Genomic DNA, 15,807 nt, shown 5'->3' on the forward strand with positions numbered 1-15,807 from the left:
CCAGCACTTTGGGAGGCTGAGGCGAGTGGATCACTTGAGGTCAGGTGTTCGAGGCCAGTCTGACCAACATGGTGAAACCCTGTCTCTATTAAAAAAAACAAAATTAGCCAGGCGTGGCGGCACACACCTGTAATCCCAGCTGCTTGGGAGGCTAAGGCAGGAGAACTGAACTTTGAACTGAGGCTTGAACCAGGGAGGCAGAGGTTGCAGTGAGCCAAGATTGCACCACTGCACTCCAGCCTGGGCAACGAGAGCAAAACTGTCTCAAAGAAAAAGAAAAAAAAATGAGTAGGGGATTCCTACACAGGCAGAAAGCAAGTCTCAAGCCTATCCAAGATTCCATAAGCCTTGGTCTTTCTTTCAGTTTCTTAGAGTGATTGAGGCAGAATGGTGAGAACTAGACAGATTGGGTAAATCAGGTGACAACACAGAGACAACAGCTATATATTTTATATATTTTTAGAAATATGTGTTCTAAACAAATATTTTTAGAATATGCCGTTTAAAATAAAATAAATAACTTAAAAACATGAAGAGACTGGCCTGGACAATGGCTCACACCTATAATCCCAGCACTTTGGGAGGCTGAGGTGGGAGGACTGCTCAAGCTCAGGAGTTCAAGACCAGCCTGGGCAACATAGTGAGACCCCATCACTACAAAAAATCATTTGCTGGGCATGATGGCACACTCCTCTAGTCCCAGCTACTCGGGAAACAGAGGCAGAAGAACCCCTTGAGCCCAGGAGGTTGAGGCTGCAGTGAGCTGTGTTCATACCACTGTACTCCAGCCTGGGTGACAAAGTGAAAACCTGTCACTCAAAAAAAAAATTTAAAAGTAAATATGGAGACTTTCAACATGATTCATAATAAGAGACTGTAAATTAGATACTATCCATTTGGCAAAAAAATTAAGTTTGATAGCATCAATGTTGGCAGGATGTGGGAAATCAGTACTCATTCCTTATCAGTAGGAGTGAAACTGGTTTAACCTCCACAGAGATTTAGCAATCTCTATCAAAATCTTAAATTGATATAAACTGTTATTCAACAACTATACTTCAAAAATGTCAACAAAATTAAAAAAGGACTTAATCCCAGGACACATTATTAAATGAAAAAAATACGGCCAGGCGCGGTGGCTCACGCCTGTAATCCCAGCACTTTGGGAGGCCGAGACGGGCGGATCACGAGGTCAGGAGATCGAGACCATCCTGGCTAACACGGTGAAACCCCGTCTCTACTAAAAAATACAAAAAACTAGCCGGGCGAGGTGGCGGGCGCCTATAGTCCCAGCTACTCGGGAGGCTGAGGCAGGAGAATGGCGTGAACCCGGGAGGTGGAGCTTGCAGTGAGCTGAGATCCGGCCACTGCACTCCAGCCTGGGCGACAGAGCGAGACTCCGTCTCAAAAAAAAAAAAATAAATAGAAAAAAATACAAAGTTCAGAAGAGTGAGTACAATATAATATACTATCAGCCAGGCGCAGTGGCTCACGCCTGTAATCCCAGCACTTTGGGAGGCCGAGGCGGGTGGATCACGAGGTCTGGAGTTCAAGACCAGCCTGGCCAAGATGGTGAAGCCCCGTCTCTACTAAAAAAAAAATACAAAAATTAGCCAGGCATGGTGGTGGGTACTTGTAATCCCAGCTACTCAGGAGGCTGAGGCAGAGAATTGCTTGAACCCGGGAGGCAGTGGTTGCAGTGAGCAGAGATCGCACCCTTGCACTCCAGCCTGGGCAACAAAAGTGAAACTCCTTCTCAAAAAAAAAAAAAAAAAAAAAAGAAACAATCATTATCTATAGGGTGGGGAAATAGGGGGCTACAGGCCAGAAGAGAGAAACTCACTTTTCACTGGATACTCTTTTGTGCCTTCTGAATTTTGTACCGTGTGCTGTACTAACATTCAAAAATAAATAAATGAGTTTATTCATACTTATCTTCGTGAGGCTTTCTGAGCAACCAAGTGACTTGAGAAATAAAGTAAGCCTAATAACTTTTTTCCCCACTCAAATAGGTTCAAATTCTTTTTTGCTGCCAACTGTCTTTAATGGAGACAATAACCAGTCATCTAAGCTGATTTTTCTTTTGGTCAAATCACCAATGTAGAACTGGCTGGTCCAGAAACAGCTCTACATACTCAAACATAGGGGCTGGATCCTAACCCCTCAGGCCCTGGAGCCAGGATGGGGAGCCCACATTAAGCTGGATGCATGTCCTAAATCAAGAATCACTCACCCGGTCATAGGTGTCCCCCTCCAGTTCTCCCCATTTCCTGCCATCCCATGAGGTAACTCGAACTCGATTTCCATCCCTGATCTCTTGAGGCACATAGCTGTGAAGGATCTTCTGTAGTCTGGCTATTCGGGAAGTGGAGAGATCATTGGCAGCAAGATTGCCTGTGGAAATAAAGATACTTCAGAGGCCATGGCCCAGTGAAACATTCCACCAGCAATGGCACTAATGGAGTCAGAACAATTCTCAGGCAGTCCCAGCCAACACAAACCCCAGCATCAGAAACATTTATTATGTGCATGGCACAGCATCAGTCATTCTGGAGTGGGGTTGCAATGGCAAACACCTACATGGGCCAGAAAGTTATTTAAGTCAATGAATAAAGCAGACCAAGTAAGACTCCTTTCCTTTCTCCTTTCCTGTCCCCTCTCCCCTTTCTCCCCCTCTCTTTCCCCTTTTCCTTTCCTATTCCCATTCCTTTCCTCTTTCTCCTCTCCTTTCTCCTTTTCCTTTCCTTTCTCCTCCCCTTTTCCCCCTCCCCTTTCCTCCCTTTCCTTTCCTCCCTTTCTTTCCTTTCCTTTATTTCCTTTTCTTTTCTTTCTCTCTCTCTCTTTCCTTTTTCTTTTTTTTTTTTTTTTGAGACAGTCTCATTCTGTCACCCAGGCTGGAGTTCAGTGGCACACTCTCGGCTAACTGCAACCTCCACCTCCTGGGTTCAAGCGATTATCATGCCTCAGCCTCCCGAGTAACTGGGACCATGGGTGTGCGCCACTTCACCTGGCTAATTTTTGCATTTTTAGTAGAGACAGGGTTTCATCATGTTGGCCAGACTGGTCTTGAACTCCTTACCTCAGGTGATCCCACCTGCCTTGGCCTCCCAAAGTGCTAGGATTACGGGTGTGAGCCATTGCACCCAGCCACATTCTTTTTTTTTTTTTTTTTTTGAGACGGAGTCTGGCTCTGTCGCCCGGGCTGGAGTGCAGTGGCCGGATCTCAGCTCACTGCAAGCTCCGCCCCCCGGGTTTACGCCATTCTCCTGCCTCAGCCTCCTGAGTAGCTGGGACTACAGGCGCCCACCGCCTCGCCTGGCTAGTTTTTTTGTATTTTTTTAGTAGAGACGGGGTTTCACCGTGTTCGCCAGGATGGTCTCGATCTCCTGACCTCGTGATCCGCCCGTCTTGGCCTCCCAAAGTGCTGGGATTACAGGCTTGAGCCACCACGCCCGGCCTTTTTTTTTTTTTTTTAAAGACAGGGTCTTTGAGTCTAGGCACAGTGGCTCACGCCTCTCATCCCAGCACTTTGGGAGGAGGCCAAGGTAGGTGAATTGCTTCAGCCCAGGAGTTCGAGGCCAGCCTGGGCAACATAGCAATACCTCATTTCTATAAAAATAAAAATGTATTTAAATAATTTTTTAAAAAGAGACTGAAAGGCCGGGAGCGGTGGCTCACGCCTGTAATCCCAGCACTTTGGGAGGCCAAGGCAGGCAGATCACAAGGTATGGAGATCGAGACCATCATGGCTAACATAGTGAAACCCCATCTCTATTAAAAATACAAAAAATTCGCTGAGCATGGTGGTGGGTGCCTGTAGTCCCAGCTACTCGGGTGGCTGAGGCAGGAGAATGGCGTGAACCCAAGAGGCAGAGCTTGCAGTGAGCCAAGATCGCACCACTGCACTCCAGCCTGGGCGACAGAGCGAGATTCTGTTTAAAAAAAAAAAAAAAAAAGAGAGACTGGGTCTCATTATGTTGCCCAGGTGGGTCTTGAATTCCTGGCCTCAAGCAATTCTCCCACCTCAGCCTCCCAAAGTGCTGGGATAATGGGTATGGGCCACCATGCCCAGCAAAGAATATTTCTTTCTTTTTTTTTTTTTTTTTTTGAGACGGAGCCTCACTCTGTCACCCAGGCTGGAGTGCAGTGGCCTCCAAGTAGCTGGGACTACAGGCACCCGCCACCGCGCCCGGCTAGTTTTTTGTATTTTTTTTTTTAGTAGAGACAGGGTTTCACCATGTTAGCCAGGATGGTCTCGATCTCCTGACCTCGTGATCCACCCACCTCGACCTCCCAAAGTGCTGGGATTACAGGCTTGAGCCACCACGCCCGGCCAAGAATATTTATTTCTAAAAAAATATGCTCTCCCACTATTCTGGAAACCTATGGCTCTCTTCATCTTTGGTAGATACTACAGTGGATTTACCCAAAATTATTCTCCTCTTCCCCCTTAGGAATAGAACCCCAATTTTTTGGAAGGGGAAAATTGCCCCAGAAGACTACATTTCTCAACGTTTCTTTAGTTTCGCTCTTGTTGCCCAGGCTAGAGTGCAATGGCGTGATCTCGGTTTACAGTAACCTCCACCTCCTGGGTTCAAGCGATTCTCCTGCCTCAGCCTCCCGAGTAGCTGGGATTACAGGCATGTGCCACCATGCCAGCCAATGTTGTATTTTTAGTAGAGACGGGGTTTCTCCATGTTGGTCAGGTTGGTCTTGAACTCCCGACCTCAGGTGATCTGCCTGCCTCGGCCTCCCAAAGTGCTTGGATTACAGGTGTGCGCCACCAGACCCGGCCAAGCCTTTCTTTCACAACTAAATATGACTATATGACTAACTTTTGGTCATAGTTGTAGGCAGAAGTATTGGATAGGAATTCTGGGAAGATATTTTTAAAAAGCTGACATAATTGGGAGATGAAATGAGTCTCTTTTGCCCAATCCTTTCCTCTTGACTTAAATATGGATGTGATGGCTGGACCTCCAGCAGTCATTTTGGACCATGAGGCCTTGCCTTAGAGCTTTATTAGTTATATATCTTCTCCCTCTTAAAGGGAGGGAGGCTAAGGCTAACACTAGCAACAAAATACATTGCAAAAGGAAAAAGGGAGCTTAAGTCCCTGATGATTGTGGAGCCTCCATACCTGGAGTGCCTATATCTCAGCTTCTCTTATGTAAGAGATAAATTAATGTTTCCTCTTTAAGCTAATTAGTTAGGTTTTCTATCAAATGCATCCAAACCTAATTCTGATTTACCATCTATCTTTCATTTTCTCTTTATTGATAGACATGAGTTCAAGAAATATCTCACTTTGCTTAGTGTTACTGTGATAAAAATATTGCAAGTTTGATGATAAATGACAGTTGATACCTGGCCTCTGAGTCAAAGAGCAACAAGGGAGGGTGCAAGAATGCAAGATGCGAGTGTCTACCTTATCTAATGGGAGTGGTCACTACTATGAACCAGCTTAGTAATACCACAAATAAATGTCTCCCTTTTTTTTATTTTAATGGAGACGAGGTCTCACTATGTTGCCCAGGCTAATCTTGAACTCCTGGACTCAAGTATTCCACCTGCCTTGGCCTCCTAGCTTGTGCTGGGATTACAGGCGTAAGTCACCGCCCCCGGCCAATGTCTCCATTTTTGAGGGCACTCAAAGAAGTAAAAATTGTATTCTCTGCTCTAGAGGAATTTGCAGAAGGATATGAACTGAGAAAAAGAAAGATGGGTTCCAGTTCTGGCTCTACCTCTAATTCTTGTATTATTTATTTAATCTCCACAGAACTCAATTTCTCCCTCCATAAAATATGAGGGCTAGACTAAGTAAACCCTAACTTCCCTTCTTATACAAATTCTGTGATCCTGTCTTCCTCGAATCAAGAGTCGTCATTTGGATAAGGAGCTGGGATGAAGGTGAGGTGCTGATAGTTAAGCACACCTTAGAAGAACAACTCTCAATTACTTCTTCTTTGGCCTTCTTCCTCCTCCTAGTTCAAGTTCCTCCTCCTCCAAGTAATCCTACCCTTACTCATCTCCCTTCTAATGGATTCCCACAGCATTCAGTCAGATGAGAATTGTCCAGCACATCGGCTGGGCTCTCTTGCATTGGATTCATTAAGCCCATGACCCATCTTTTCTTCCCTCCCTCTGGACTTCCAGAAAATGTGATACCTGTCTGAATCAACCAATGCCTATCATAAGGCTGGATGCTGACTCAAACTGTGCAAGCCGGCTGACAAGAGCTGGAAAACAAGGGTCTAGGCCCAACAGAAAGGCTTGGGCACAGCGCAAGAGAAGCCTGGCTGAGCTCCACTGCACTCCAACTTGGGTAGAAAAGCGAAACTTCGTCTCAAAAAAAAAAAACAAAACAGTGCACAAGGCCTTGGCTGGGCTACTTTACTGAGACAAATAAGATGTGGGCCTATCCCCAAGGAATCCACCTTTTTTTTTTTTTTTTTTTTGAGACAGAGTTTTGTTCTTGTTGCCCAAGCTGGAGTGCAACGGCGCGATCTCGGCTCACTGCAACCTCCATCTCCCAGGTTCAAGCGATTCTCCTGCCTTAGCCTCTCCAGTAGCTGGGATTAGCCTGCTACCAGGCCCGGCTAGTTTTTTGTATTTTAAATAGAAATGGGGTTTCACCATGTTAGCCAGGCTGGTCTTGAACTCCTGACCTCAGGTGATCCACCCGCCTCAGCCTTCCAAAGTGCTGGAATTATATGCGTGAGTCACCGTGCCCGGCCAGAATCCATCTTCTTTAAGAGGGAGAAGATATAACTAGTAAAGCCCTAAGGCAAGGCTAATGTTGGAAGGGCGATACCCATGCTGTGGGAGCACAGGAGACAGGCATCATTTCTGAACCGGCCAGCAGAAGTCATAAGGAAAGACGTCCAAGAAGTGGCACACTTGAGCTGAGGCTTAAAAGTCAAAAGGATGGCTGGGCATGGTGGCTCACACCTGTAATCCCAGCATTTTGGGAGGCCAAGGCGGGCGGATCACAAGGTCAGGAGGTCGAAACCATCCTGGCTAACACGGTGAAACCCTGTCTCTACTAAAAGTACAAAAACAAATTAGCCAGGCATGGTGGCGGGTGCCTGTAGTCCTAGCTGCTCAGAAGGCTGAGGCAGGAGAATGGCGTGAACCCGGGAGACAGAGCTTGCAGTGAGCCAAGGTCGCGCCAGCCTGGGCAACAGAGTGAGACTCCGTTTCAAAAAAAAAAAAGAAAGTCAAAAGAATTTGGACAGCCAAGGGTGAGGGAATTCCAGGGAGAAAATTTAACAAGAGCAAAGGCAACAGAGAGTAGCAGAGTAAGGTTAAAGCACATAAAGCCTGGAAGAGTGACATATAAAACATATAAATGGTGACTGCAGGTAGATCTTATCATTTTAGCTAGTAGGCTAAAGAAATGGGCTTAATCTTAGAGGAAAAGTAAACAGATGAAGAGGAGTGTGTGTCATGTGATCAACTGATCAGAGCCCTACTTTAATCTGACTTCAGAGAACTTGTTCAGCAATCTTTCTTGACCAATTAACAGAGAAAGAGAGGAACTAACGAAAAAATATACAAGCTTAGCAAGTAAGTACTACCCTCCACTCTGACTTTGGGACTAGAGAACCTACCATATTCTTTTTGTGTGTGTGTGTGTGAGACAGGGTTTCACTCTGTCACCAAGGTTGCAGTGCAGTGGCACGATCTCAGCTCATTGTAACCTCCACCTCCCAGGTTCAAGCAATTCTCCTGCCTCAGCTTCCTGAGTAGTTGGTATTACAGGCGTGCACCATCACACCTGGCTAATTTATATATTTTTAGTAGAGACAGGGTTTCACCATGTTGACCAGGCTGGTCTGGAACTCCTGCCATCAGGTGATCTGAATGCCTCGGCCTCCCAAAGTGCTGGGATTACAGACATGAGCCACTGCACCCGGCTGAACCTACTATATTCAATGTACCTGGGACTAGATGAGGTGGGGAGCTCTCTCTGCCCAACACACCAGCACCCCGACTTACGGCAACAGCCAGTCTGAAGCAACGCTAGTGTCTTTCCCCCAGGAGCTGCACACAGGTCAAGCACGATGTCCCCAGGCTGAAGGCCAAGGGCCAGGACAGGCAGCAAGGAGGCAGCATCCATCAGGTAGTAGTCCATGACACCCAGGCTGCCAGGTCTGGAAAAGAGGAGACCACTTTATTGTTAAATTCCAGGTCAGGACACCCACTGGGAGTCAAGGCCACCAAGTCCATGCCCTCTGGGGCCTGAGCTCCAATCAGCAAAAATTCATTTCTCAGACCCACACTTACTTATTCACTTATTCATTCATCTATACGGGAGCCAGAATTATTATTTATTTATTTATTTATTTATTGACAGAGTTTCACTTTTGTTGCCCAGGCTGGAGTGCAGTGGCACGATCTCGGCACACTGCAACCTCTGCCTCCCAGTTTCAAGTGATTCTCCTGCCTCAGCCTCCCGAGTAGCTGGGATTACAGGTGCCCGCCACCATGCCTGGCTAATTTTTTTTTTTTTTTTTTGAGATGCAGTCTCGCTCTGTTGCCCAGGCTGGAGTGCAGTGGAGCAATGTTGGCTCACTGCAACCTCTGCCTCCCAGATTCAAGTGATTCTCCTGTCTCAACCTCCCGAGTAGCTGGGATTACAGGCATGTACTACCACGCCCAGCTAATTTTTTGTATTTTTTAGTAGAGACGGGGTTTCACTATTTTGGCCAGGCTGGTCTTGAACTCCTAATCTCACACGATCTGCCCGATTTGGCCTCCCAAAGTGCTGGGATTACAGGTGTGAGCCACTGTGCCTGGCCAATTACTGTTTTTAAATAGCTGTCTTCCTCACTAAACTGGAAGCTCTATGAGGGCTTGTGCGTCAAGGCACTTGAATGCCTAGTATTTGGTAGACAAATTTTTTTTTTTTTTTTTTTTTTTTGAGATACAGTCTCGCTCTGTCGCCCAGGCTGGAGTACAGTGGCACGATCTCAGCTCACTATAATCTCCGCCTCCCGGGTTCAAGCAATTCTCCTGCCTCAGCCTCCCAAGTAGCTGGGACTACAGGTGCACACCACCACACCCAGCTAATTTTTTTTTTTTTTTTTTTTTGAGACAGAATCTCGCTCTGTCACCCAGGCTGGAGTGCAGTGGCATGATCTCAGCTCACTGCAAGCTCCACCTCCCGGGTTCACGCCATTCTCCTGCCTCAGCCTCCCGAGTAGCTGGGACTACAGGCGCATGCTGCCACGCCCGGCTAATTTTTTGTATTTTTAGTAGAGACGGGGTTTGGTTTTGATCTTCTGACCTTGTGATCCGCCTGCCTCGGCCTCCCAAAGTTCTGGGATTACAGGCATGAGCCACCGTGCCCAGCCACCCAGCTAATTTTTTTGTATTTTAGTAGAGACAGGGTTTCACCGTGTTGCCCAGGCTGGTCTCAAACTCCTGAGCTCAGGCAATCCGCCCGCCTCAGCCTCCCAAAGTGCTAGGATTAGAGGCGTGAGCCACCGCGCCCAGTCAATATTTTTAAATAAATAAATCAGTCTTTCAAAATTTATTCTTTTCAAAAAATAAATCAGTCTTTTTGAAAGTCCGATAAAGTCTTTCAAAAAGTTGTAGGGTATCGATTCCCATACCCTACAACTAACATTGAGCTCTCCTTAATTGTTAAAGCAGAATTCAGCATTTGATTCTGCAGTCTTTTCTCATGCAACTTCATATACATGAGGACTGAATCAAGAAACTGGAAGTTCTTTCTTTTTCCCAGTCTAATACCAAGTTTGTGCCCCTATGCCAGCCCTATTTCCTAGGAAAGTCCCACTACCTCTTTGCTACCATGAAGTTACTTTTCCTATTCACTTTGATGGGTGGCTGTGAGGGCAAAATGAGAAGACTGCTGTGAATAACACACATTTCAACTTGAGAGAGCCCAGTGAGTGCTCATGTAAAAGGTGGCTGTTTTCTGCCAGAGGCACAGAGCAGAGTGGGTTCAAAGTGCAGGTTCTGGGTTTAAATATTAGCCACATCACTTACCATCTGAGGGACCTAAAGCAAGTAAGAATCTTAACTTCTGTGTACCTCAGTTTCCCCAAATGTAAAAGAGGAGCAATAATAACTACTTCATAAGGCTGTTGACAGAACAAAAAGAGATAACATATACATGGCACCTCAAAAAATGCCTAGTCTGTATAAACATGCCATAAATATTAGCAATATTATGGTCCTTATTACAGAGAGTAGACGCTGAGTCTCATCATATCTACTTCCAGCAGGCACTCAGGACTGCTTGTCACGGCTCCAGATCCTACCTGGCAGGAGGGAAGCGACTGACATCCCCTCTGGCAAAAGTGAAGCATCGAAGGTTCGGACTGCAGGCCCAGGAGGCAGGGGATGGGGCTGCAGATTGGCCACCCTCAGACTGCAGTTCCCAGTGGGAGATGGCTTCATTCACAAAGTCCTTGGCGCTCAGCTGCTCCAGCTTAGCACTTACATGATCCCAGGCAGCAAAGTTATTGACCAGTGCACCATACTTCTGCTCTGAGAGGAGACTGACACGGATTGATGGCCAAAGATCTCCAAACTGCACACTGTAAGTCATGTCAAAATACTGCAAAGCCAGTCGAACGGCAGGGAATTTGGGCTCTGTGGCAGCCTAAAAGAGAGAGGACAGGCTTATTGGTTTTCCCAGTCTTGCCTCTACCCCCTACTACCTGACCCCACCTCAGAGTCTAGGGGCAACTTGGATCCAGCTAGTGCCCACTCCTGCTTTTGCATCCTGCCTTCCTGCCAGAGAAGTGTGAGAGGGAACAGTAGCAGAGGGTGGGCCTTCCCATCCCAGGGTTGTCCAATAAAGATGTAACTCTCATGGTACTGTGCGGAGGTCATCAAGGAGGGGGACCTTGGAGTAAGAGGAACTTAGAAGAATGGGAGCTCAGGAGAGGACTCTTGAGGAAAGCCTGCAGAAGATTAGGAGAAACTATGGAGGCTCTGGGAAGCTTTGAACTTAAAAGCAAAAGGCCCTTTTCTTCTGAACAGTCCTATTAGAAAGCACTTTCATGTCTTCTAGCTTATGTGAGCACTACAACTGATAGCTCAGTAAGATACAAAAAAAAATTAGTAACGTTTCAATGTGATGAAGAGATGCGGGTAACTTACCTAGCGTCATGCAGTGACCAGCACCATAATGCTTAGAATTAGAGGGTTGAGGGTCATGTTGGGAGAGTTCCCAGACCCCAGAAAGGTAGGATAAGGAGGGCACACAGAATCCTGAGGTGTGAACCAAAACAGGGACTTGTAGAATGACTGCTATGGGGGTAACAGGGGACAAGAGGACAAGAGCGAGGAGGCAGAGTAAAAGAGAAATGAAGACTTCAGATGAGGAGTCCACAAGTTGGTCCTAGTTGCTGCAGCTGGGATGCTTGTTATAGCTGGCAATCTTGTTACTATCTATGCCTTGCTCTGGCCTAGATTTTTGGTCTGGTCAGAACTTTTGCTCTGGCCTTCATTTCTTGTTATGGTGAGGACTCTCACTCTGACTGTGACTTTTGCCCCTGCTGGGACTCTTGCTCTGGCCTTGACCTTTGCCATGTTGGGGACTCTTGCTCCGGTTCCAACTTTTGCCATCATAGAATCTTGCTCTTGCCCTGACCTCTGCTAATTTGAGGACTCTCACCCTGGCGCTCATTTATGCTAAGCTGGGGACTCTCACTCTGGCCGTGACTTGTGTTTTGTTGAGGACTACTGCTCCGGCCCCAGCTTCTGCTAGGATAGGGACTCCTTTTCTGGCTTGGACTTCTGCTCAAATGATGTCTCTTGCTCCGGCTCTGACTTCTGTCATCACGAGGACTCGCTTTGGCTCCGGCTTTGGCTTTGGTGGGAACTCCTGCTCTCACTGTCACGACTCTGGCATTCCCTAATAATAGTCGAACTACAGCTGGGATTGGTGTTACAGCTGGAATCCTTGGATGAAGGCAAAGGGCAGCTGTAGGGAATCTGCAGGGGCTCTTTGCAAGGGCCTTGAGAGGCCACAGGGTAGATATGGAGGCCACAGGGGACAGTATCAGGGTAGGCCCGGACTCGGGGGACAATAGGTAAACTTCGAGGATCAAAGGGTGTTCTCAAAGGGATAAAAGAATAGATGTGGGTAGAACAAGGAGGCATCACAGGCTGACGACGAGGTTGGGGTGGGCCCCTAGGAGTGCTATAGGTGTCACACCGAGGCACAATGGGAGGGGGGCCTTTCGAATGATTGAGGGAGCCAGACAGTGGGCAGGGATGGGGGGTGGAGGGAACCACAGAGTATATATGGGTATTGCAGGGGGGCCCTATGGAGGGCCCATGGGGGCTGCTCTGAGCATAACTATTGGGCGAGACAGGATCACAAGGAAGGCTGAGGGGAAGAGAAGTGGGGATAACCGTTTTGAGGGTTCTACGGACCACAGTCGGTAAGGCAGTCCCTGGGGGAAGTTCTTTGGGGCTGGAATTTGAAGGAGTTGTGATGTATGGCTCCATACAAGAAGGACCAGAGAGGCAGGAGGGAGTTGGGGGAGAGGTGCGGGCCTTAGTGGGCTTGGGCTGGCTAGAAGGGGTGTGCTGGGGAGTATTGACTAGGGAGAGACATTTGTGGGGAGTATGTGACTGTCTTAACTCTGGGGACTTAGGGGACTCCGGTTGGGGGGAAACTGGGGTGGGAAGAGGGGGTTCATTATAGCTTCTGCGGGGAAGTGACTGGGGTGGAGATATAAACTGGTTGCCCAGGGGTGAAGGGAAGGAAAGGACAGAATGAGGACCATGGGGACGAGATGGTTCCTGGGAACAAGGGGGACCATTTGTGGTGCCCGGAGTTAGGATGAAGTAAGAGTTCCCACTTGGCTCCCAGGAGAGAAGGGACTCAAAGCAAGCCTTCCTGGGAGCCTGGGACTGGGGTGACCAAGCAGAATCAGTACTCCTGGGGTGCAGGCGGATGGCATAGCAAGGACTTCCAGGGGTAGGCATGTAGGCCTCTGAAGAAAGATGGGAGTAATGATAAGAGCCGTCCTGAGGTGACCTGGGAAAGCCAGGCCTACCTGCCTGAGAAGAGAGTGGGGAGCCACAACAATTTTTCTCAAGGGGCAGGTCAAGCTGTGGTTTGGGTTCACAAGAGTCTAGAGGCCTAAGGCTGCCACAGTAAAAGCTGCCAGTAGGTGGGGAAGGTGCTGGGGAGAGAAGGGGGTCATTATAACTTCTCCCTGAGGACCAGTGAGAGGGCAGAGAGATCATCAGCCCAGTTTCCAAAACTCTGTGAGAAGGGGTTGAGGAGTCCATAGGACTAGTTTCCACTGGCCGGAGAGCAAGAGGAGGTGAAATCGTGAGGCAAGTTCCCGGGGTCCTATGTGTAGGAGGAGGTGAAATCATGGGTCCAGTTTCCAAGGGTACATGAGTGAGCTGAGGGGAGGTCACTGGGCTCGTTCCCGGGGACTGATGAGCAAGGGGAAAGGAGGTTGCCGGGCTGGTTCCAAAAGCTGAAGGGCATCTGCTGGAGTAACAGAGATTAGTGCGCTGGTCAAAGTACGCGCCTTGAACACAGGCACGCCGCATTCTCGAGGGACTCATCCAGCTGCAGTAAGGGGTCCGCTGACAGAGAGGGGATGACCCCGGAATGCTGAACTGCTCAAAATAAGGGCTGGAGAGTGGGGAACCCGAGTGGCAGGGCTCGCGGCAGTAGGTCCTTTCCGGGAGTGGGGAAGAGGACTCAAAAGAACATCTCCCTGACTGCAAGGAAGGTTGTGCGGGTGGAAGAGATGGTGGAGGCCGCGAGGGCATCGGCTGGGGTGGGTAGGGGGGCGTGCCAGTCATAGAAGAAATTCCAGGGCTTCCAGGGAGGCAAGAAAAAGGGTCTCTGGAGAAGCAGGGAGATTCCAGAGGATGAGAGGATTCGTTGCACCTTTTGCCAGGGTTTGGGCCGGCAGTACGGGCAGGGTCGTCGCTGTAACCTTTCCCGGTCGCCAGAGGCAGTTCGAGGTTGAGGAAGGGGCTGAATCCTTTCCTGCAAGGCGGCGGAGACCCAGGAGTGCAGGGAAGGTCGCTATGGTATTTTCCGAGGGGTGAGGGCGAACGGGCTGGAAAATCAATGAGGAAAGGAGGAGAAGTCATGTGGGGGAAGAATGGGCAAGGGAAAAGGGGAGGGGAGGGAGGGAAGTAAAAGGGGTAGTGGGGGACAGAAAGGTATGTGGACACAGCTGAGGAACAAGAGACCGTGACATCACTAAAAGAATGAAGGCGAAGGTGATGACGCAACTTAGAGGGGCGGAGTCAGGAGACTGCAGACGTAACAAGTGGAAGAAACAAACGCTCGGGACAGAAAGAGTGAGGATAGAGGCGGTGACGGAACAGACGTGAGGGGGAGGTGCCTCCGGATGCTCAGATAAGTACTTGGGAAAGACGCGTAGGCGTTCTAGAGGGCCGGGAAATGGAAGGACTGGAGAACTTTCCACCCTCACTTTTCCCTCCTGCGCCCCCAGCTGGACCTTACCCATTTTTTCTTATGTCGATGTCTCCGCGGGACCGTCGCGAAGTCCACACGCTTCAGCAGCTCCCGGACACCCCTCAGTGTCAGCGCAGCCATGTCGGCGTGCGCCACTGGGTAATTCCGACCGGAACCGCAGCGGGAGACTCGCGTGTTCCGGGGAGGTGGTGAGCGCCACCCGGCGGGACACTAGCGAAAAAAGGGGAAGGAAATACTTCCGACGTTCTCCCAGGACTCCGCGCGCTTCTAGAGACTCCGCCCCGCCAGGGATCCCCTGAAGGCTGCTGGAAAAAGAGCAACCTGGCACCCGGAATGATGACTCTTCCTGGATGCTTGGAGCAGTGCGAGGGACTCCAAAGAAGCCCCTAGCCCACTTAGGGGATCAGGGAGGATTAGGAGCTGGTGGTTGAGTACCGAAAGAGTTAGCTAGGCGAAAAGGGAAGGGAAGGGCCTCCTAGACCGAAATTGCATGGAGGAAGATCCTTAGGTAGAGGAAAATGAGACCAGACTTGTAGGCAGAAGATTTGCAGTGAAACGAATGAAGCTTAAGTTTCAGGACCTATCATTTGCACGCCCCCTTTCAAGGAACTATACCTAATTTGTATTATTATTATTTTTTTCTTGAGACGGAGTCTCCCTCTGTCGCCCAGGCTGGAGTGCAGTGGCACGATCACAGCTCTCTGCAACCCTTGCCTCCTCGGTTCAAGCGATTCTCCTGCTTCAGCCTCCCAAGGAGCTGGGATTACAGGTGTGCACCACCACACCCGCTAATTTTTGTATTTTTAGTAGAGATGGAGTTTCACCATGTTGGCCAGGCTGGTCCCGAACTCCTGTCCTCAAGTGATCCACCTGCCTTGGCCTCCCAAAGTGCTGGGATTACAGGCGTAAGCCACAGTGCCCGGCCAAGTTTTGTATTTTTTTTTATTTTAACTATGCCTTCTCAAATTCTGGAAGCGTTAGGCCCCACAACATTTGACATCACTGAATCCAGTGGAGAGGAGGGACATGATCAGAAACTGTGTTTTTAAATGATCATTCAACAGCCAATTATCAGGGTGGGTAGGAGTGAGAGAGGGAGATCAAAAGGCAGGGAGATTGGCTGGGATTACAGACATTGTTACCAGAGAGAGGGTTCTTGGATCTCTCACAAGAAAGAATTCAGGGCGAGTACGCAATGCAAAGTGAGAGCAAGTTTATTAAAGTAAAAGAATGAAAGAATGGATGTTCCATAGATAGAGCAGCCCCAAAGGGCTGCTGGTTGCCCCATTTTTATGGTTATTTCTTGATGGTACCCTAAACAAGGGGTTATTCACACCTCC

General features: G+C 48.6%; 2 protein-coding genes across 9 annotated transcripts in view; both read right to left on the reverse strand.

Moving 5' to 3' along the window:
• The window catches only part of LOC105494964 (fatty-acid amide hydrolase 1), a 62,194-nt gene extending 47,316 nt beyond the window's left edge, over positions 1–14,878 (reverse strand). For 2 of the 8 annotated variants that reach the window (XR_011621345.1, XM_011764053.3), the window contains exons 1-4: positions 14,495–14,875; positions 10,293–10,636; positions 8,002–8,156; positions 2,234–2,394 (exon numbers count right to left, since the gene is read on the reverse strand). Coding sequence is in view for 7 of the 8 variants with exons in the window: in XM_011764053.3 (XP_011762355.2) it covers positions 2,234–2,394; positions 8,002–8,156; positions 10,293–10,636; positions 14,495–14,587 (753 nt within the window). In the remaining variant the exon portion in view is untranslated. Of the gene's footprint in view, positions 1–2,233; positions 2,395–8,001; positions 8,157–10,292; positions 10,637–11,139; positions 11,601–13,906; positions 14,039–14,494 lie in introns of those variants that run through there. The other 6 variants (XM_071093691.1, XM_071093698.1, XM_071093696.1 and 3 more) reach the window with 6 other exon arrangements.
• On the reverse strand, positions 11,680–14,454 carry LOC112429006 (sperm head and tail associated protein-like). Its single transcript, XM_024796999.2, has one exon. It carries the CDS (start codon positions 14,113–14,115, stop codon positions 11,821–11,823), a length of 2,295 nt encoding a protein of 764 aa, XP_024652767.2. The 5' UTR covers positions 14,116–14,454; the 3' UTR covers positions 11,680–11,820.
• Positions 14,879–15,807: the final 929 nt, after the last annotated feature.

The sequence above is a fragment of the Macaca nemestrina genome, chromosome 1, assembly GCF_043159975.1.
Source record: "Macaca nemestrina isolate mMacNem1 chromosome 1, mMacNem.hap1, whole genome shotgun sequence".
Classification (NCBI taxonomy): Eukaryota; Metazoa; Chordata; class Mammalia; order Primates; family Cercopithecidae; genus Macaca; species Macaca nemestrina.

Excerpts from the sequence above, each read along its gene's own strand:
- LOC112429006 (XM_024796999.2), bottom strand. The coding sequence starts at position 14,115 with ATGACTTCTCCTCCTTTCCTCATTGATTTTCCAGCCCGTTCGCCCTCA.